The following is a 22,311-nucleotide window of genomic DNA, read 5'->3' as shown; positions in this document are numbered from 1 at the left end:
TAATTTTAAGTGATTGAGCGTTGGATACAAGATTTGCCAGATTTTTAGGGACACAAATCCAGTGTAAAACAAAGTTCATAGAGTGGCAAAAGGGAAAGTTGCTTAATTTTTTCAGTAATGCCTTTGAAAGGCAAATATGTAATGGTAGGAGTATGATTTTGGAACCCCTATGGCGTCAGATAACCTTCTAGCAGATTAGCCAATTACTGAGATAGGTGTGTATGAATGCAGATAAAATAATGAAAGAACCATGGCAGATGGTTGATGGTGTAGTATTACTGGCACTGATGGGAGGATATAAAAATTACTATGGAGGACAGAGTATAAACAAAAGAACGCAATTTAAAGGATGACCGTGTAGGAAACTGGATTTTTTATGCAGTGGTCACCCAACATTTTGTCCTCATTAGAACTACTAGGAGCTGGTTTTCAACTCGGACAGTCAATGAAGCCTACTAACCAGTCTCCAGGGCCAGTGCTCTTTCCCCAAAACAAGGTAAAATAGTCTAACTGTGGTACAACTGGCACACACTTTAGCACCCCTGTAAGTCCCTAGTAAACTATACCCCTGTTACCTAGGGTATGGGTACTAAAGAGGGTTCCTAAGTACTGCAGCATGTATTATTACACCCCAAGGTACCCTCATACAAATTGCATGCAGAATGCCAGGGCAGACTACATGTCATGGTGCAAACCATGTGCGAAAACATGACATGGAACACTCACTGTGTGCCATGTCAAAGTCACTAAATATAATATATGTAAGTCACCCCTAAAGCAAGTCTTAAAGCCCCAAATCAGGGTGCATTATATTACATGTGAGGACATAGCTGCATGAGCAGATATGCCCCTGTGCTATATAGTTCAATCACTTGTGAACAGGGAGCCATCTTAAGTATATGTACTGGGCACTGGTCATTAAGAGTTCCCCAGCAACATGATGGCTTTACTGAAACCTATGGTGTTTGTTATCAATCACCTTGTCTTAATAAATCTGTACTGTTGCCAGTACTAGATTTATTGTGACCTGCACCCAGAGGGCCCCCTGTAAAACCTCCTAGCATCTAGTGTGCTGGTTGACTGGTATTGTCTAGCCTGGCACCACAGACAAGTTTTTGACCCCCCCCCCCCAACCCCCTTGCAGGGGAGAGCCCACGCTCACTGAGGTCAGAAACAATGACTGCTCCGTAGGAAGGTGTTTACAACTCCTCTAGCAGGATTTAGCATATTAAGGTAATTGGGTTCAAATTCCCTGCTGCCTTTGACAAGGGACCCGGCCTCCCCAGAACTGGGAGATGCCATCCCCTACCCTGAAGCCCATTTGGCACACCATAACTGGCAGGAAATTAGCTATGAAAGTAGGGCTAGTTGCACCTTTAAGGTGGGCTACCTGATGTGCTCCACGAAAGAAGGGTTCCACCATCTTGTTTTTGGCGTAACTAAAAAACTCTGGTACAGGGCTATGCTCACTCTCGACAGGCAGTGGTCATATAAGGAGTGTAGTGATCCCAGGGATAAGTAATCCATTGACTAGCCTATTACCCTTCACTCCCCTAATTTTCGTATTTAGGTGGCCCCCTGACACCAGGACCTGAGATTAGTCTGCTTGAAGAAGAATGACAAAGAGCCGAAGACATGACATCTGTGGACCAGCATATATCTTGGCGCAAACCTTTGCCTGACTGCTGCTCTCCCGAAAATCACAGACACAGACTCATCCAGAAGCAGAACAGCCTCCCCAAACCATTGGAGGCCTGCCCAGCACTTATATATACCCCACAGCATCTCCCTTGGAGTGGAGGAGCCACTTTCCTGCACCAGCAGTCACTGACTGCAGCTGCTGGGTCTTCGTGCTCTAGGAGGTCTCCCTGTTAAGTTTGGAGACAACAGAACCCCCAAGAACTGACCTGCACCAATACCTGAGGTACCAGAGCCAGTTGCAAGCACCAAGGCTTGATTGTGTTTGGTTGGAACACCACCACCAAATAGAGGGATTTCAAGAGAGGCCCGCTTCACACCGAAAGTGGCCCCACTGTGTTTCTTTTCCCTCTTCTGCAGGTACACCAAGAACCGTTAAAGCCTCTAACTCACAGACCCGCCAGACAAAACACCTCTCCACAAGAACTCCCTAGCCCAGGCTCATGTAAACTGACAGTGTCGCTGTTGTCCTGAAACCCCCACTCCCCCCCCCCCCCCCATCCCAGAGCCAAGCCCCTCCTTGCGTTCTGCCAGACTGGTCCCCCCTTTCAGCCTTTTTCTTACAGGTATCTATCTCATTGTCTTAAATTAAGTAAAGCACCTCTGCACCCGGACAGGTAGGTAAACTTGAACTCTTTGTGCTTTCTTGAACCTTGGCCTCAACTTACCTTGAGGCCAGAAGAACAGTCCTGTAAGTCGTCTGTACCTATGCAGTCTATGTTTCTCCCATGGGACAACATTACCGCGTTCGAGACTCATTTTGTACTGTTTTTACTGTAAAAATTGGTAATGCCTAAAGTACTTAGCAGATTCCGATAAATCTAAAATTCTATAAAAAAGATGTTCTTTTTTTAAATTGGCCTTGAGTTTCCTCTTGAATGTGTGTCTCATTTATTGATTCTGTGTACGAGTAATGCTTAACACTAATCTCTGATAAACTTACACTTAAACTGCTTGCCCACACTACCACACGAGAGCCTTTAAGATTACTAATTTAAGCCCTGCAAGCTAATTAGGGTTGCCTGAACTTTCAACATAGTGTACCTCATTTTGGTACACTACATAAAAAGCCAGCTTCCTACAGACAGTCCTTGGTCTAAGGACTGTGATTAGGGAGAAAAAGGTTCGGTGTTGCGATGAGGGAGTGCTTGATTTTGGGTTATATTGTATGAGTGCCAGGTTTGGGGGTTAAGCGTAGGAGTAAACCTTACCTCTCCCAGGTGCTCATGAACCAGGTAGATATGTTGCTGAGACTTATGGGTCCGCCCCAGATGCTGCGTAGCTGCTCATGGCTGCCAGTGTAAGAGGTGGTAAGTGGTGACACATAGATAGGATAACCAATAGGCTGGTCACAGGACGAATTGATCATGTTGCGGAGGGCCTGCTTGGCATTTTGAATGCTCCCACGCTCTGGGTTACGATTACGCAGGAAGACCAGCTCCTGCTGCTGCCCTGCCCACAGCCCTCGCACACACTCCCTGTTGACCTGGAGAGATTAATAGAGAAAACAGGCAAAAAGTGGTACAAAGCAGGAGAGAAAGGAAAAGGGGAATGCAGGAAAATAAATGAGAATAAGAAAGAGGAAAGAGTGAAAGAAAAGGGAACAAAGAAGAAACTATTCATTATACCATTAAAGAAAAACATCCTACATTTGCTGAAATATCTTCCCAAGTTTCTAATATAGAAATATTTAAAAGCAAGATATAACACACAAGGTGCAATTTTTGGATCATTTAACCACTTTGTTAAAAGAAAGGAAAATATTACTAACCTTGTAAGCTTCCGTTTGTGGCATGTAGTGTTGTAGATTTACATGCTATGCATTCTTCAGCCATCTAGTGTTGGGATCGGACGTGAACAAATAGTTTTTCCTCAAAAGAAGTCTTTTCGATTCACGGGACTTAGTGACTGCACCTATCAGTAGTACTGCGTATGGGCATCGGCTCCACTGTTGGATTGTTTTTTTCCCCGCACGTAGGGCAGGATTAGGAATGGAACATAGATAATGAAAAGAAAATAGGACCATGCAAAGTACAAAAATAAAGGTTACCAAAGAAAGGAACAGATGCTTACAAGGTAACACTTTCTGTTTGTGGCATGTGTGGCTGTAAATTCACATGCTGTGCATAGACTGCAAGTAGTCATCCCAAAAGTGGTGGCTTACCCTGAGACATTGCAGAAGATTGAAAAAGTGTGCGAAAGACAGCCTGGAGCCTATTGTCTAGCCGGGACATCCACACAGTAGTGTTTGGTAAAGGTATGAGGGGTAGACCAAGTAGCTGCTTTAAAGACGACAGCTAATGGTATATTACCCAAAAAAGCCACAGAATGGCCCTTTTATACGCATGCAATTATGTCTGGGAGTAATGGGTAGGGTTCTTTTTGCTTTGGCATAAAAGTGTTGTATACATTTGACCATCGTGCAACCCTTGCGCCTTGGAAATAGCACGTCCTTTATGGGGCATGCAGTAAGAAACAAGTAGCTATTGAGTCTTACGGAAGGGCTTTGTCAATATAGTTAATTAGTGCTCTGTTGACATCAAGAGTGCACAAAGATTGTGTTATGCTACAGTTTCTTGGTGAGGAAAGAAGAGAGCAGCTCAATAGTTTGGTTAAGGTGAAAACGGGAGACTACCTCAGGAAGGAATTTTGGATTGGTTCTGAGAACTACTATCTTTATGTACTTGGAAAACCGGCTCTAAGGGAAGAGTGTGTGTTTCACTGACTTCTGAGAGAGGAAGTGGTTCAAAGGGAAGGGGGGGGATATCCGTCTTGTGAAGACTATGTTAATATTCCAGACGCGAGCAGGGTTATCTGCGGTTAAAGAATCCCTTTTATGCCTTCTTGAATGCTTTAATGATGGAAATTCTGAAAAATGAAATATGTTGCCTCATCTGCTAATAGGCAGCTAAAGCAAACAGATGTAAACAAATATATATGTATAGGCCAGTGCCGACTTCTGCAGGTAAAGGAGGTAACTTATAATGTATTGCACAGAGGCTGTAAGAGGATTGATGTCTTTGAAAAGACAATAGTACACAAATCGTTTCCATTTGGCTGTGCAACATACGCAAGTTGTAGGCCGTCGTGTGTTTTTAAGAATAGACATACACAATTTTGGTAGATTAAGGTAACCAAATTCTAAGACCTCAAAAGCCATATCGCAAGGTTTAGCTGCTGAGGGTTGGGATGTCGGAGTGCCGTGGTTCTGAGTGAGAAGAGCAAACACAAGGAGATGATGGACGGAGCGCTGAAATGTTTCAGACACTCACCGCCAATCACAGATCTGGGTTGAATCCATCATCGTTCTTTAGCTCACGTCGCCACCGCAATTCAGACCCAGATACATGCAAATCAGGCTTGACTCTGTGCCTCACTGGAACAATCCAGCCCGAACTGCCAAGCCAGGTCTTCCCTGGACCGGAAACAAGCATCCTGGGACCCCAGATCTTTGACTGGGGGTGTCTGAAAAGTTTCAGCGCACCGTCCATCATCTATTTGTGTTTGCTTTGTTCGTCCTAGGTTGGCAGGGTATGCCCAGACGTGGGTCCCTTGCTCATTTTACCACTGGATTCAAGCTAGCCTGGCTGATGAGGGATGTTACCCTGAAACTAGTCCCAGGATGCTTGTTTACAGTCCAAGGAAGACCTGACTTGGCAGTTCGGGGTGGACTGTTCCCGTGAGGCACATGGTCAAGACTGATTTGCATTTGGCTGGGTTGAACTAGGGTGGCAAAGAAAGATGATGTATTCAACCCAGATCTGTGACTGGGGGTGAGTGTCTGAAACGTTTCAGCGCTCCGTCCATCATCTCTGTGTTTGCTCTGTGTGAGAAGCGTCGGCCTTTTGGGGAGCTTCTTTCATGGGACTAGAGATAGGTCTAGTAGTGTTGAGTACCATGGCTGGCGTGCCCAGGTTGGTGCTACCAAAATGAGCATGAGGGTGTAACCACTAACGGTAGGAGTGGAAGAGGCATAATAGTGTAAGAAAATGTCCTGGATCAACTCATCCATAGTGCATTGCCCAGAGACTGTGGTTATGGCAGTCTGGCGGCAAAGTTAGGGCATTTTGTGTTTACAGCAGTGGCAAATAGATCTATCCGGTTGAACCCCAATGGTGAAAGGAGGTGTGTAGGATTTGGGTTGGAGTTCCCACATGTGGACTTCTTGATGCACCTTGCTGAGCAGGTCCACTAGATCCTTGTCTACTCTGGGGATCTGCTGAATAAGTAGATGGACTTTGTGATGGATTGCCAATCTCCAGAAGCTTTGGGCTTCTCTGGATGACTGTGGTGAATGTGTGCCCTCTTTGTTTCTGTAAGTAAAACACAGCAGTCATGTTGCCTGTGCGTTTCAGGACGGTCATGTTCTGTATGAGAGGGTGGAAAGCCCAGAGCGGGCTGGATGGCTAGCAGTTCCCTGTGATTGATGTGAAGAGTTTGCTGGACAGGAGTCCACTGACCCAGAACACAGATGATTGAGATGTGTTCCCCAACCTGTAAGAGATGTGTCTGTGGTGATGCTACCTTAAAGAAATGGGTCAAGGAAGCGCAGGCCATGCAAAAAGTTGTTTGTATTCCACCACTACAGAGAGCGATGTATGAGTCCCCATACAACCACTAGATCCTCTAGATGACCCTCTGGTTGAGATCACTGTGCCACTAGGCACTCTTGTAACATGTGCATGTGGAGCCTGGCATGAGGGACTATAGCGATACAAAATGCCATCATGCTTAGTAGGCGCATCACATTTCTTACGGTTTCCTGTCTACCTGGTTGAAAAGGAGGCTGCATGTTTTGAAAGGCTTGTACTCTGGTTGGGTGGCCTAAGCTTTTCCCATGCCCGCATCTAAGACGGCACCAAGGAAGAACTGTATCCGAAGGGATTGAAGGTGTAATTTGGTCAGTTTGATGGTGAAAACTAGACTGTACAAGGTGTGAATTGTGGTCTGGGTGTGGGCTAGACAGAGTAGCTGCGAGCGCACTCTCAATCAGCCATGTTGTCTAGGTAAGGGAAGAAGTGGATGCCGCTCCTACTGAGATGAGCGGTCACCACGGGCAGACATTTTGTGTAGACTCTTGGTGCAGTGGTAACCCCAAAGGGTAGCACTTTTAATTGAAAATGTTGTCCACTTACCACAAACCTGAGATATCTACGATGAACTGGGTGGCTGGTTATGTGGAAGTAGGCATCCTTCAGGTCCAGGGAAGTCATTAAGTCACCTTTTTGCATGAGTGGTACAACATCCTGTAAAGTCACCATGTGGAAGTGCTCTGATGGAATGTGTTTGTTGAGAGGCCCAAGATAGAGGATGGGCCAGAGGAAGTCATTTCTCTTTGGGATAATAAAATAGTGAGTATACACCCTTTCCGCTGTGTTGGTGCAGAACAGGTTCTATGGCCCCTTTGTCCAGGAGGGCCTGTACTTCCTTGTGAAGGAGATGTAGATGTTCTTCTTGCAATAAGTGTTGGCAAGTGGGGGATGTTTGGTGGTGTTTCTAAGAGTTCCAGACAATACACCCCCTTTCTCTGAGTTCCAGACAATAGCCCCCCCCCCGTTATCTCTTTAACCCCACGTTCTGAGTTTATTTCTGACGCACAAGTTACTACTTGTGTAACGATATATCTGTAAGAGACATTAGTTAGAGGTAGATTCCTTACCATAGAATATCCCAAGGCGTCAGACTGGACCCGGAAAGAATTTTGTAGCAGTACGCCTGTGCGTCAGTAGGTGGCGTTGTGTGGCTCTGCGTCCGTCGCTGGCGTCGTAAGTGCCGAGATGACGCCACGGAGACTACTTAGGCGCCACCCATTCGCGCGGACGTCAGTTCTGTACACGACTTTCCGCGCCAGGAACGCAGAGCCATGCAAGATACGGACCACTGGTGCCATGAAACTAGGGCCCTGAAAGGGATAACCTTAATCCTAGAAATCAGTTCGCAGAACGGGGAGGATGGGTGGGGCGGTAAGGAATCTATCACTAACTAACGTCTCTTACAGATATATCGTTACACAAGTAGTAACTTGTGCATCTGAAAGAGACACGTTAGTGATAGATTCCTTACCTTAGAACAGATACCCCAGCAATACCAACCCCGTGGTGGGTCTGCGAATAGATTACACCAGAAAGTCACGGAGAACTGAACGGCCAAAGAAGCCGTCTCTCCGGACCGGACTGTCAAGGCAGTAATGCTTGGTAAACGTGTGCAGCAAGGCCCACGTAGCTGCCTGACAAATGTCCTGCAAGGGGAAGCCGCGTCCCAAGGCAGTAGTGGCTGCAGTTGCCCTGGTAGAATGGGCATGCAGTCCCACAGGAGGCTCCTTCTTAGCCAAGGAGTAACATGCTTTGATGCACAGAACGACCCACCGAGAGATGGTCCGTTTGTGCACAGCCCAACCTTTTTTGACGCCCACGTAGCCAACAAAGAGCTGGTCATCCACCCGGAACTGCTGTGTACGCTTTAGATAGAATGCGAGCGCACGTTTTGGGTCCAGACGGTGGAGCCTCTCTTCCTCCCTCTAAGGATGCAGAGGCGGAAAGAAGTTAGGCAAAGTGATGGTCTGCCCGATGTGGAAGGGCGTGACCACCTTTGGCAAAAAAGGAGGACGGGTCCTTAAAACCACCTTGTCCGGATGAACAGAAAGGAAAGGAGGTTTGGAAGAAAGAGCCTGGAGCTCACTCACTTTTCTGGCAGAGGTGATAGCAACCAGGAAAGCAGTCTTATGAATAAGAAGACGCAGAGGACAGGTATGAAGGGGCTCGAAAGGAGCGCACATAAGATAGGTCAAAACGAGATTCAAGTCCCATTGAGGCATGATGAACGGCACAGGAGGAAACGTGTGCGTAATGCCTTTCAGGAAACGGTTAACAACCGGGGACTTAAAAAGTGAAGGCTGATCTAGAAGCCTCAAAAAGGCGGAGATGGCTGAAAGATAACCTTTGATAGTGCCCAGAACAGAGCCCTGCCGGGCCAAGGAAAGAAGGAACAGAAGAACTTCAGAAAGAGGGGCAGAAAGGGGATCCACAGCCTTTGCTGTGCACCATGCCAAAAACTTGTTCCACCTACAGGCGTATACCATTTTAGTGGAGGGACGCCTGGCTGCCAGAATAACATCACAGACTTCGGGAGGCAGATCGAAAGCTGTCAACTTTCGCCGCTCAATCTCCATGCATGGAGGTGGAGGCTGGACAGGTTCGGGTGGAGGACCGTCCCCTACTGCTGCGACAGAAGATCCTCCCGAAGAGGCCGATGGGTTGGGGGATCGATCGCCATGCTGAGTAGCTCAGGATACCAGTATCTTCGTGCCCAATCCGGAACCACAAGGATGACTTGGGCCCGGTCGCGCCAAATCTTCTTCAACACTCAGGGCAGAAGTGGTATAGGCGGAAAGGTGTACAAAAGACCGCAGCTCCACCCGCGACGAAAAGCGTCGCCGACGAGTGCCGCCTTGGAAATTCCAATGCACAGAACTGATGGCATTGCTCGTTCTCTTCAGTGGCGAATAGATCTAACCAAGGCTCTCCCCACTGCAGAAAGAGACCTTGCACCACGTCCGAGTTCAGACGCCATTCGTGATCCATCAAGCACCGGCGGCTGAATTTGTCCGCCCTGGCGTTCAGAGAACCCGCCAGGTGTTGAACCATCAAGGTGATGCCTTGATGTTCCAGCCATGTCCAGAGGCGCAGAGCCTCCTGACATAGGGTCCAGGACCCCACCCCGCCCTGTTTGTTGCGATACCACATGGCGGTGATGTTGTCCATGAACACCTGCACCACACTTTCCTGGACAGAGGGAAGGAATGCCTTCAGTGCAAGCCGGATCGCCCGCAGCTCCAAAAGTTTGATATGGAGCCAGGATTCCGCCGGAGACCAGAGTCCTCTGATCTCCGCCTCTACCAAGTGGCCTCCCCATCCCAGGAGGGACGCATCCGTCACCACAGTGTGCTCCGGTTGGGGAAGGGAGAGTGATCTGCCACTGACCCAATCGCGATTCGTGAGCCACCACTGCAATTGTCGTGCAGTGCCCTCCGAGATCCAGACATGATCGGACAGGTTGATCTGATGCTGGGCCCACTGGAACATCAGGTCCCACTGCAGAGCCCGCATATGCCATCTGACATGCGTCACCAGCAGGATGCAGGAGGCCATCAGGCCTAGAAGCCGGAGGGTTCCTGACTGAAACCCGGGACAGAGGCTGAAAGATCAGAATCATAGCCTGAATATCCCGGACTCGCTGCTCAGGAGGATAAACCCGAAACAGCGTCGAATCCAGAACCGCTCTGATGAAGAGGAGCTTCTGAGAGGGACTCAGGTGCAACTTCGACACGTTGATGGAGAACCCCAGCAAATGCAGGTCGGCCAGCCGAAGTCTGGAGGTGGGAGACTACTGCCTGGGGCGAGCCCGCTTTCAACAACCAGTCGTCGAGATAGGGGGAAGACTGGAACCCCTGATCTGCGCAGATGAGCTGCGACCACCGCTATCACTTTCGTGAATACTCGAGGGGCGCTGGTAAGGCCGAAGGGGAGCACGGCAAACTGTAAATGCTCCTGGCCCACCATGAACCACAGGTAACGCCGGTGGGCCGGCAGGACGGGGATGTGAAAATATGCGTCCTGCAAGTCCAACGCTACCATCCAGTCTCCAGGGTCGAGGGCAGCCAAGACCTGAGCCAGAGTCAGCATCTTGAACTTCTCCTTCTGGAGGAAGCGGTTGACGTTCCGGAGGTCCAAGAGAGGACGCAGACCCCCTTTGTCCTTCTTGGGCACCAGAAAGTAGTGGGAATAACAACCACTCCCTACTTCTGGCCGAGGAACGCACTCGATGGCCCCCTTGGCCAAGAGAGCTGCAACTTCCTGCTGAAGAGTCGCCAAGTGTTCCCCCGACATGCGGTGGCACCGAGGTGGCATGGCTGGAGGAGTGGACAGAAAGGGAAGTGAGTAACCCTTGTGGATGATCTGCAACACCCACTTGTCCGATGTGATAGCGAGCCAGTGGGGGAGGTGATGGCAAATCCTGCCACCCACCGGCGTGAGGTGCTCCACAAAGCTCGGATTAGGAAGGTTTGGAGGTAGAAACAGCGGGGTGGAGGTGGACTGTCCCCCACGCTGGTTCCCAGACCCGCCCCTGCAGAAGCCGCGGCCGCGCTGAGGCTGGTTCTGCACAGGCTTGCTGAAGGAACGTGCTTGGGCGCTCCTGCCTTGGCCACGAAAGGGATGAAAACCAGGGGTGGCTGGGCTCTTCGTGGAAAGACCCAAGGACTTGGCCGTGGCCCGTGAGTCCTTAAAACGCTCCAGTGCACTGTCAGCCTTATCGCCAAACAGGCGAGTGCCATCAAAGGGCATATCCATGAGCGAGCTCTGGACATCGGGTGAGAACCCAGAAGATCGCAACCAGGCGTGGCGACGCAGCGCCACAGTCGTAGAAATCGCCCCGCCCAACGAGTCAGCGGTGTCCAAAGCACACTGAATGGCGAACTTAGCCGCATCCTTACCCTCAGCAACCGCCTGGGAAAGTACAGCCTGGACCTCCTCAGGACACTGAGGCAACACCTGAGCAACGGTATCCCACACCGTGTGGGAATAGCGGCCCAATAAGCAGGCGGTGTTCACCGACCGCAATCCCAAGCTCGCCGAAGAGAACAACCGCTTACCGAACTGTTCCAGCTTCTTAGAGTCCTTATCCGGCAGAGCCGTGGGAAAGGCACTCTGCGACTTCGAGGCCTGGATAACCAGACTCTCAGGTGTGGGATGAGTGGTCAGAAACGCGGGGTCACCAGGCGCCGGGCGGTGACGCCTGGCGACATTCTTATCCACAGGGGCCCCCGTGGCCGGCTGCGACCAAGGGCCCAACAGGACGTCGGTAAGGGCGTCGTTGAAGGGAAGCAGTTGCTCTGACGAAGTGGGCGCCATCTGGAGCACCTCGGTGAGGAGGTTTTAGTTTTGAGGGCCACCGTAGGAAGATCGAGGTTGAGGACCTCAGCAGCCCGACGGAGCACCATCGTGTAGGAAGCGCCCTCCTCCATTGTAGGCGGAGGAGAGGCAAACCCCGGGTCAGAAGAGACATCGAGGTCGCCGGCGTCCTCCAAATCGTCCACCGAGTCCTGCTCAGAGTCACACTGACGGGCAAGAGGTTCCTCATGCCGGAGGAACCAGCCGCAGCGGAAGAGCCGGAGAAGGGACAAACGGCGTCGGAAATGGCGCCGCGAACAGCACCGGCCGGGCTGGCACCGTGTCCCAATGCGGATCCCAGGCAGGAACAAAATGGTCCTGTAACCGGGGCAAGGGCGGAACGAACGACACCCACTGTGGCGCCGGAGGCAGATCCAAGGGCGGCGCTGGGGCCAGAGCCGGCAGCGCCTGACCTCGTGGCGCCGGGGCTGGAGCCAACAGCGTAGGATCCTGTGGCGCCGGGGCTGGAGCCGCCGGCGGCGCCGACGGGCCAACAGAATCTGTACACGGGACCGCAGGGTCCGAACGCACGCCGGCGGGAGCCCAAGGCCTAAAAAGGCGGTCCATAGTGGCAAGAAACCCTTGCACCTGTTCGGGAGCCGCCGACGGACCCGGGTAGGCCGCGGGACTCTCAGGCTCCAAAGGAGCTGCTGGGGCAGAACCCCTGTCCCCCTCGTCCACATCCGAGAACCGACAGGGGGATGTCAGAGAGCGAACCCGCTTCTTTGACTTCTTTTTATGTCGACCCTACCAGAATCCGAGCGCGAAGACTTGGAGCCTGAGGAGCGACGACTGCGGCCCTGCGAGCGGTCCCAGGAACGGTCCCGGGACCTGGAGCGGCATTAGGACGAGTGCTGGGCCTCCTGCAGTTTCCGGCGCCACTCCCTCAAGGCCTTCGGGCCATGGCTCGACAGTCCCGGCACGACCGGGAGTCATGTTCAGTCTCCAGGCAATAGAGGCAAACATCATGTGGATCCGCCACCGACGTGTTGCGACGGCAGGCCCCACAAGACTTAAATCCAGGCATCCCTACGTGCACCAGGAGAAAAAAAGGGGAGACAAAAAGTCTCAAAAGAGTAGTCAAAAAGTGACTAAGGTACGTGCTCTATCCGGATCGGCGCTTGCTGGCGCAGAAAAAGAAAGAACTGACGTCAGCGCGCATGGGTGACGCCTAAGTAGTCTCCATGACATCATCTCTGCGCTTACGACGCCAGCGACGGATGCGGAGCCGCATGACGCCACCTACTGACGTGCAGTGGTACTGCTACAAAAAACTTTCCGGATACAGTCTGACGCCTGGGGATATTCTAAGGCAAGGAATCTATCACTAACGTGTCTCTTTCAGATCAACGGGGCAGAGACCCCTGCAATCGTCCCCCAACAGGTGTTTTGTGATGGTGAAGCAGAAGGGAGTCACTGTTTTGAGGGGGTAGTTCCTTTTGGCATTGCACTCCTAACTCTACCTGTGCCCTAGTATCCACCCCTGTAGTAACCCTGTAAGGGGGATTGGTGCAGTGACCTGGTGAATGTATAAGAAGATACTGAAGTTGGTGTTTTAGATGTGTCACAAAATTGTGAATGCCAAAAGGAGCCTAGAGTGGGCGGTGTTCGGAAGGCACCCATCATTTTTGCTGTATCTGTGTCTCTTTAGTTTGTCGAGCAACTCATCGACCTGTGGGCCAAAGAGAGGCTGACCATCAAAAGGCACATTTACTAAATGCTACTGCACCTGCGGTTTAAACCCAGAAACCCTCAGCCAGCCATGGCCCTGTCACTAACTACTGACTGTTTTTGGAATACTGTTCTGGGAGATGTTCTGCCGAATCCGCCATTTGATCCCAATTGGCGTGGTCTTATCAGGAGAGAAAGCCGATGGAATTGGCTATTTGCCAATGAGTAGCGGACTGTGTCGCCACTCTTACCGCCAGCATTTATATTCATTGCTCTCCCGATCAGGAGGGGGTGCATCACAAGTGGACTGGGTGTTCCCGCACTTGCTAGTGGAATGCGAGTTGGGGGTAACTGGCCACAAATGTATGGAGGGCTTTATCCTTCCAATCTATCCTAGGTGTGATAACTCTCGCCTTGAAAGGCTCTTTGAAAATCTCTATGGCAGGTGTGAGAGACCCATTTAGTATCAGGAGATATTGTAGGGAGTGCTGAGTGGAGCAGAGGGTTTCCAAAAGGAAATCGCCCTCTTCTTGCTGCACGTGGAGCTCAATATTGTGGAATGTGGCAGCCCTGTGTACTACCTCATGATATGCAGTGACATCAACTGGTGGGGAAGGCTTGGCAGGGTACAGGTATGGGTTTTTGTCTGCAGGGGGTTCAGTATCAATCATTCCAAGGGTCCAGGCCCTGAGGGTCATAAATCAGGTTGTTTGGGTCATAAGGAAGACTAGGACTGTACCTGCCCCTGAGTGCGAAGAACCCCTAGGTGAGTGCTGTGGTGACTAAAGGCAACACAGGAAGTACAGGGGCAGAGGAGGGAGGGAGGGAAGGTGGAGTACAGGCAGGAAGTAGGGCAGAAGTAGCCCGGTTGTGCTTCTTAGGCGTCTTGGAGCGGAGGGTGTCAGTGGGTTGATAGCCTCCTCAAAAGTCAACTTCCTCTTATGAGGAGTAGAATCCTTTGGCTCCTGCAAAGGCTTCGGCAGGATCCTCCCAGTGGCCGGCTGGATATGTATCCGCTATTGCTGAGCATCCAGATTCTAAAGCTGCTCAAAGATCAGCTGCCTGAAGTCTTCAGAAGCTGCAGAGGAAGCAGCAGTGGATGAGGGTCTCGACAGGATAGATCGTCGCCCACTGGAGGATGTCAAGTTCGATCTCGGCGCAGAGTGCTTCGAGTCAGCAGGTTTCGGTGCCAAACTTGCCTTTGGCTTAAAGTATTTCGTGGGCAGATGTCTTGGCTCTGAAATCTTTGGCTCCACCCCTTTTGAGTCGGAGGGTGTTCAATGGCACGCCTTCGGAGCCGACACGGAGGCTCTGTGCTTTGAGGAGGACCTTGGAGCCTAATGTGGAACGGGTGTCGAGTCCATCTGGGAAAGTCTGTGTCGACCATGTCCGGAAGGCAGTGGTGCATTAGGGACCTCATGGGAACTGGAGCTCGAAGCGGATGTCTCTTGGTGGTGAGTAAGGGAAGCATCAGTACTTATTGCTGTCTTTTGCAGCTGCAGGGCAGATGGAGGATGTTAGGCCTCAATATTCGCCTCCGACTTGAAGCTTTCCAGCGAAAAGGCTGGTTCCATTTCAACACCCGGAGCTTCGGCCTCTTTAATATCCAACTCTTCATGCTCTCCAAAGATGTCTGGAGATGTCTGAGGTCACTGCACTTAAAACCTATAAATCACTCCTATGGCAGGCTCTTCCGTCCTGAGGGCAGGGTGCTTGGTTACAAGTGTGAGGGTTCCCCTGCATGAGCAGAACACCCCTACAAACCCTGGAGTCGATTCTCCCCTACTGTCAGCCCTTTTAAGGTATATAGTGGACATCAGTCTCTACAAGATGTCGAACTATATAGTGACTGCACCAGGTCATGTTTGGTATCAAACATGTTGGAATCATACCCCAACACCTATTCTGGTGCTGTATGATCCCATTTACTGGTGGGCTCCCTCCCCCTGTACTCCCGGTAATAGCCTTTCGGGGTCTACCATCAAGCTAGTGCTACTGCCGACCACAGACACAATTCTGCCCTCCTGCTGCTGAGCTGAGCTTGAGCAGGGGAAGGTAGAACAATACGTTTCCTGTCACAGGGAGGTGCGACCGCCACCCAGACAGGATTTAGTGTATTGGGCTGGGGTGGGGGTGCTTTCCAGCACCACCAGACGGCTTTGAAGGGCACATTTGGTACCCTCCTTGCATACCCCTGCTGAGCCAGTTCAGGAACCCTTGGTTCCCGCTCTTGCACAAAACTGGACAAAGGACAGGGAAATATCCTCCCATCTGTACAGCCCCTCCTCTTTGAGGGACCCCCGAGTCGTTTCTATCCTTTCCCTAGGGTACTCATTTGGGTGGGTCCCCTGATTCATTGTGGAACAGGACTCATCGCTGAAACCAAGGCACTCTTCAACCGTCTGGACACTTGGATTTCATTTTACTTCGACTAGAACCAAGACTGCATTAGGAAAGACTCCTGCTGCTCCTGGTCTCGCTGTTCAACTCTTCTGCGTCATCTGTGCTTCATCTAGGTTCTGCAGAAGGCCTGTGGGCATCAAGACATCTGAAGTAATTCCCTTGGAGTCAAGGAGTTACTCCCCTGCATCTGCAGGCACTGCAACGAAGCTGACCGATCTGTTTCTCCTGTCTATCTGCAAAATTCCCCGAGGCCCATCACACAGGTGGTGGTTCAGCAGCTCCCTAGAGGCCCGACTTGTCTTCTCAGAAATTTTGAAGACAGTATCCCTTGTCGAAGCCACTGGGACCAAACCCCTGTGCACCTCGCCAACTTGCCGTTGCCAAGGCTTGTTGGCTCTGCATTCCAGAGATCTTCGGGCTACAAGAAGCTCCAGCCTTCAGCACCTCATTCCTCAAATGTCAGCATCCTCACTGCATCCTCTGCACCGTGGGCCTCGATCTTTGGTGAGCTGCCTGAAGTCCTCTTGCAACTCCTGTGCCTTCAGGCTGTGGGTCCTCTTGAGGATCTTCCTTTGCTTCAGTGGGCTTCCCTGCTTGCTCGGGGCCTGCTACGACTCTCCTGCGCTTGGCAAATCCCTTGGACCTCGCTAGTCCCAATGCTTGCATCTTTTTGCTGTCCTTGTCATTTGCAGCTACCAAGGCTTGTTGGTGCTCCCGCTGCACACCGACATTTGACGTGGGAATGCTCGTGCAGGGCCCCTTGTCTTTCTCAGCTTCGCCTGGTCCGCACAGCTGCAGCGATAAGGTTACTGTCTTCACTTCTGAACCTCCTGAAATCGGTAGGAACTGTGCATCGGTGGCTCCTGGTAACCTCCGACATGCACACCATTACCCACTTCACATGGAGTCCAGAAAAGTTACCAACGCTTTCTACTGTCTCCATTACAGGCATTATGTAATTTGTTGGGTCCCAATCATCGAGCTGAACATCAGCATACATAGATATTCAGTGATGTTCCCGCCTGTCAGGCTAATAGTTTTGAAATTTACATGTGCACTTAACAGGCAAGAGACTCTAATGTCAAGATAAATAAGGAGGACAACAATGGGCACAACTGTCTGGTGCTTTGCTGGCCCTGTCACCTATCTAAGATTACCTTCCATGTGCAGACAGATCAGTGTACAATTGTCGTAGTCAGCCCAATGATGCTGGTTCACAAATCATTGCACCTAGTCCTACCCAAAAATGCTCCTAAATTTGTACGTCACAATTTTATCCCTAGCCAGGCAGGTCATTGAAAACAGAGGACCATCACCAGGGTGCCTTATAATTAGATGAAGCAGCTACTGAAGATTAAAGCAATTATTCTGGCCTGGAATCAATCAGGATTTATAAAGCGTGGCTAATCATCTGATAGAGTACCCAAGTGCTTGCAGATCCCGGAGACTTATTTCAACAGCCAGGTCTTGAGGGGCATTCGAAATTCCAGAAGTGAGGTGATGGTCCGGAGGTGCGTAAGGAGGCTGTTTCAGGTCTGCGATGAGGGAGAAGGAGCGCCCTCCACCTTTGCTTGGATAGATTCGGGGAGTATGGGCAAGTGAAAGGGAGGCAGAGCATAGTCTTCGACAGTCGGGGGAAGTTTAGGCTGTGGATAATGTAGGGCGGTCTTTGGTTGTACAGAGCCTTGTGTGCATGGGTCAGCAACTTGAATTGGCATCTCTTCTGTACGGGAAGCCAGTGGAGTTTCCCGAGGTGCGGTGTGATGGGGTTTCATCGAGAAAATCTGAGGAGTCTAACCGTTCCATTCTCTACTGTCTGAAATCTATGTAGGAGGTCTGTGGCAATTCCTACATAGAGCGCATTGCCCTAGTCCAGTCGGTTGGTGATGAGGGCTTGTGTCATGGTGCATCTTGTGTGTAGAGGTAGCCACTTGAAGATCTTAAGTAGCATGCTCAGAGTGACGTAGGAGACGTCATTGATCAGTGATTTCATTGTGAGCTTATTACCAATGATGATTGCATGGTTGTTATTACCAATGGTGATTGCATGGTTGGAGGGAGTGCGTGCGGGTCCTAGGTCTGATGGTCACCAGAGGCCGTTCCATGTGTTGCTGCTGTTGCCAAAGATCAGTACTTCCGTCTTGTCTGTGTTCAGCAGCAGGCAGCTGTTCTTCATCCAGTTGGCGACGTTGGTCATGCATCTGGGGGAAGTTGGTTCTGACAGTGGGGAAGTCGGTGAGTGAGAGAGGATGAGTTGGGGGTCATCTGCTTAGGAAATTATGTGGACACAGTGGGATCAAACGATGTTGGCCAGCAGGGTCATATATGCGTTGAAGAGCATGGGGCTGAGGCATGAGTCCTAGGGGACACTGCAGGTGATCTCCTTGAGTTCAGAGATGAAAGGTGGATCCTCTGTTCTTCCAGTGAGGAAGGAGGTGATCCACCTGAGCGTGTACCCTTGGATGGCGATGTAGTGGCGTCTTTCGATCAGTGTGTGGTGGGATATAATGTTGAAGGCTGGCAAGAGGTCGAGAAGCTGCTGTTTCTCCTCAGTCAAGGAGGAATCGGATGTCATCAGTGGCTTCGATCAGGAAAGTTTCGGTGCTTTGACTGCTCCGGAAGCTGGACTGGGAGGCATAGAGTAGCTGGTTCTGCTCCAGGTTTGTCATGCGTCAATTGCTGATGATCTTTTCCAGTACCTTTTCTGGGAATGGAAGCAGGGAGACCGCCTGGTAGTTTTGAAGTTCGCTGGGGCCGTCGGAAGGTTTTTGGAATATTGGTCTGACTTTGGCGTGTTTTCAGGCATCAGGAAATGTTGTAGTGGTGATAGAGGTGTTGAGTAGGGTGTTGAGTTGGTTTGCAAGGGTGAAGAGGTGGTGTGGGCATGGGTCTGTGGGAGCTCCCAGAGTAGATTGATTTCATGGTGAAGGTGGTGTCCTGGGTGGAGAGGATATTCCAGGTGGTCAGTGTGTGGTTCATGCGCTACAGTGGTGGCATATCTGTCAAGGAAGCCTATAGGTGTGGATTGGGGTTTGAAGTTTCTGTATATAGTTGTGATCTTGTCATGGAAGAAGTGGGCGAGGTAGTCACACAGCTTCTGTGAGGGTGTGATTTTGTTTTCGTTGGCAGCCCGGTTGGAGAATTCCTTAACTATGCTGAAAAGTTCCTTGGTGTTGTTGGCGCTGGGTTCAATGTGTGCGGCAAGAGCTGTCTTCTTTGTTGCCCTCAGCAGGCGGTAGTAGAGTTTGATGGAGGTCTTCAAGGCTGCCCTGTCAGCGGTGTCCTTGCTGGTGCATCATCTCATCTCCAACTGTTTGCGGTCTTGTTTTGCCGTTCTGAGTTATAGGGTTTAGCAGCTGGCCTTTTTGGAGGATTTTCTCTGGATGTTGCTCTTTATGGGAGACAATGCTCTCTGTACAATTGGTGATCCAGGCATTGAAGTTTTTCATTCCTTGTTCGAGGTTAGTGGCGGTAGCAGGGTTGGAGGTGTTAAGCTGTTCTTGTTAGAATGTTCCAAAAACATCAGGCCAGCCAATATCCTGATTGCCAAGAATGTCCCCAGAATCTGGTTCACGTTTAACATGATTGGGGATGGGGCATATGAAGATCTATGTAAAGGGTCTGGTTCCGGGACCACCACTACAATGAGTAGAGGCTTGGGGAGAGATGTTTAAACATTCACACTCATTATAGTACATGACCCCCTCACAGGTGTCATAAAACACTAATATAAATCCATCTGAGCTTTGATTCTTGCCAATTATTTAATAGCAGTGTAAGCATGAGCTGCTGTTATCAGTGCCTCAAGATATCCCTCTCTACTCTGGACAACTTGGAAACCTGAGTCTCAACCAAGAAATCCTCGATCTTCAAGTGTGGAGCAGGGGGCTGAGAATATAGCAGTTAATTCACCTTGAATACGGACTCCTCACCCACAGTTCTCTCTCAGCACAGTCAGCTCTACCTTAGGGAAGTGGGCTTGCTGAAAAACAAGCAAGGAATTTTGTTTACTTGTCATCCTGATTTTGCACTGTAAAATCATCACAGAATTCATAAATGTAGAATATTCCTGACTATGTGCGGCTACCCAGGAACACTTCTTTCCTACACTAAAGTCCATCTGTAGTTGAAGGTAGACACCTCATTGTTGAACAGTTTGGTGGCACCTCCGGTAATATGAAGACAGTACAGCTTTTCAGAATTTTATCTTAGAAGGAAAACCTTATGCAAAGGTTTCAAGGCCACATTGCAGCGCCTAACTAAAGATCTGTCTAACACGATCATGAATAACCTTCCACCTCTGTCTGCTGGGGAAAATGCAGGGAAAAGGTGATTGTCGGGTGAGAATAAAAGACACCAAAAGGATGCACTGTTCCTTTAAGAGTCCAGCAGCTTCCCTGTCCCAGCATGCACTGTACTGGCAAATTAGATATTTTGGAGGACTATATGATGAGATTTTATTACGCAACGCTATAAACAAAATTGACAACCGGAGAGGTTGGTGGGTTGTTTGTGGCTTCAGTGGGGATTCCTACGATACAGAACCAAGATTACAAGTAAGTAACATTTCCTTTTGCATAACATGATCCTCACTGATAGCCATAAAAGTAGAATAGAATAGGTAGCATCTCTCTAGTCCACTGTTGTCAATCCATTGAAACAGCAAAAAGTTACAGCTTGTTATAAGTATTACTCAAAAAACGTAATTCACTTAACAAGTGCCTTAAAGTTGCTTTACTTACTATTGTGTCAGCTCTTGAGTCGTCACTCAAAACAGTAATGTTTGGTTAAATTGTGTATTCACTTTCTGGTATCTGCTTTACAGATTTCGCTCTGTGTCACATTTCGGTTGATGCCACTCTGCTACATGTAAAATGAGCTCTGGATTAACCAGCAAGAGATTTGTTAGCTAACTGGTAACAAGTGTTAAAAGAAACCATCCAACTAGCTATGGATTGCTTAGAAGAAGCCATACCGATCCTGAGTGGATTATAATTCACAAACAACTGGTTTGTTCCGCATATATTTTTAGTACTATCTAAATAAAATTGTAGTACTCTTAAAATCCAAGCAATGAAGCGATCTTTCCACTGGTGAAGTCAGATAGTCTGAATTACATGAATATTTGATACTACTGTAATGCGTTCTGAGCAGTACCCTATTGCTATGAAACAATGTGTTTGTCTCCACTGCTGAATGACTGGATTTCACTTACCCTTTTAGAAGAATCTAAACTTTTAGCTACATTGCAAGAAAGGTGTCACAAAGAGGCTTTATGTATAGGCTCAAATTGTGGAGCCATTTGCTTAGACAAGATCAGGTTTAATACCCACAGGGAAGAGGAGATCTAATTGAGGGTAATGTTATCTTCAGTAATTCCAGGAAGTCTTGAATAACTGATATGGTGAAGTAGGACTTCTGTGTAGGTCCCTTTTTGAAATCTGTGACCTTAATGGAAGAATGTTATCGTTTTGATTTTGCTCAGTGAAGCAAAGAAAGAATGATTATTTTGTTTAGGCAGACAATAGGTTAATTACAATTGTTTAAGCAACATATGACAAACCTCTTCTATTTAAACGCATAGGACACCTTTGTGGGCAGGCGCTTAGCCTCTTTGAAGATGCTCAAGCTGTCTAGTAGTAAATTCAAATGTCCATGTTGAGTGACTTCAAGAGTCATGCTCTCAAATTCAAGGACTGTACGCTGGGATGGAGTATTTGACCTTGTATCCTCAATATTAGCACAGCAACTTCCTGCGGGGTTTAACAGAGATGGAAGTAGCTCTGGATATCACAAATGTCTTGGCCATTCTGCTGATCAATAGGGCATTGCCCAGAGATTTTGGTTCACATGCGGATTTTACTGCTGCTTTCGTTAAGAACTTTACTTCGGCCAAATCTGCAAATCCTGGCACAGGTGGGAGAATAGGTCTCAGACAGTCTTGTGACTGCAATGTCTCTATGATAACAGGGATTGCAGAACAGGGTGCTTCCAATCGAAAATTTGATTTTGTGGTCCCTCAGTAAAATTTCTCGAAACGTCAACAGATCTACCAGAGATGCTCCGCCGAACAATGACCACTCTATGCTGAAGGGAAAATCGACACAGATCTTTTTACCTCGAGGTGTTCTCATGTACAGGCATTGGCGAAATTGGTCATCTCAGTAACAGTCTATGTGACATTGCCCTACCTCCTGAAAACATCAAATGAACCTCTGGTGGGACAGAAAAAACAAGTTACTTACCTGTACACTGTGGCTCTCCAGTATTGATATCTTAAATAGATTCACATGTTTAAATCTTCCCTGTCGTCATGATGCGAGTCCCACAGTCGCGGCAAAAGAAAAGCAATGCTAGTAGATTGGTCTTAGAAAACCCATTGAAAACAAGAGAGATTATTCACCACAGAGCAGCGACTCAGAAGCACTCTTCCCTTGCAGAGCCACCATACCTCAGATTTTGAGCACGAGTGATATACCCAGAGGCAAAGAGGTGAAGTAATGGTGAGCCTGAACGGATGTGAATCTATGAAAGATATCAATACTGAGGAACCAAGGTGCCCAGGTAAGCAACTTGTTTTTTGTCCAGCATT

General features: G+C 49.3%; 1 protein-coding gene across 2 annotated transcripts in view; it reads right to left on the bottom strand.

Annotated features, from left to right (window-relative positions):
• The window catches only part of PCNX3 (pecanex 3), a 682,255-nt gene that overhangs the window by 62,758 nt on the left and 597,186 nt on the right, over positions 1-22,311 (bottom strand). For both annotated transcript variants that reach the window (XM_085625837.1, XM_085625836.1), the window contains exon 32: positions 2,910-3,184. In XM_085625837.1, coding sequence (XP_085481963.1) covers positions 2,910-3,184 — 275 coding nt within the window. The remainder of the gene's footprint in view (positions 1-2,909; positions 3,185-22,311) is intronic.

Source organism: Triturus cristatus, chromosome 9, assembly GCF_964204655.1.
Source record: "Triturus cristatus chromosome 9, aTriCri1.1, whole genome shotgun sequence".
Taxonomy (NCBI): Eukaryota; Metazoa; Chordata; class Amphibia; order Caudata; family Salamandridae; genus Triturus; species Triturus cristatus.
This window is presented reverse-complemented; position numbering and strand designations above follow the sequence as displayed.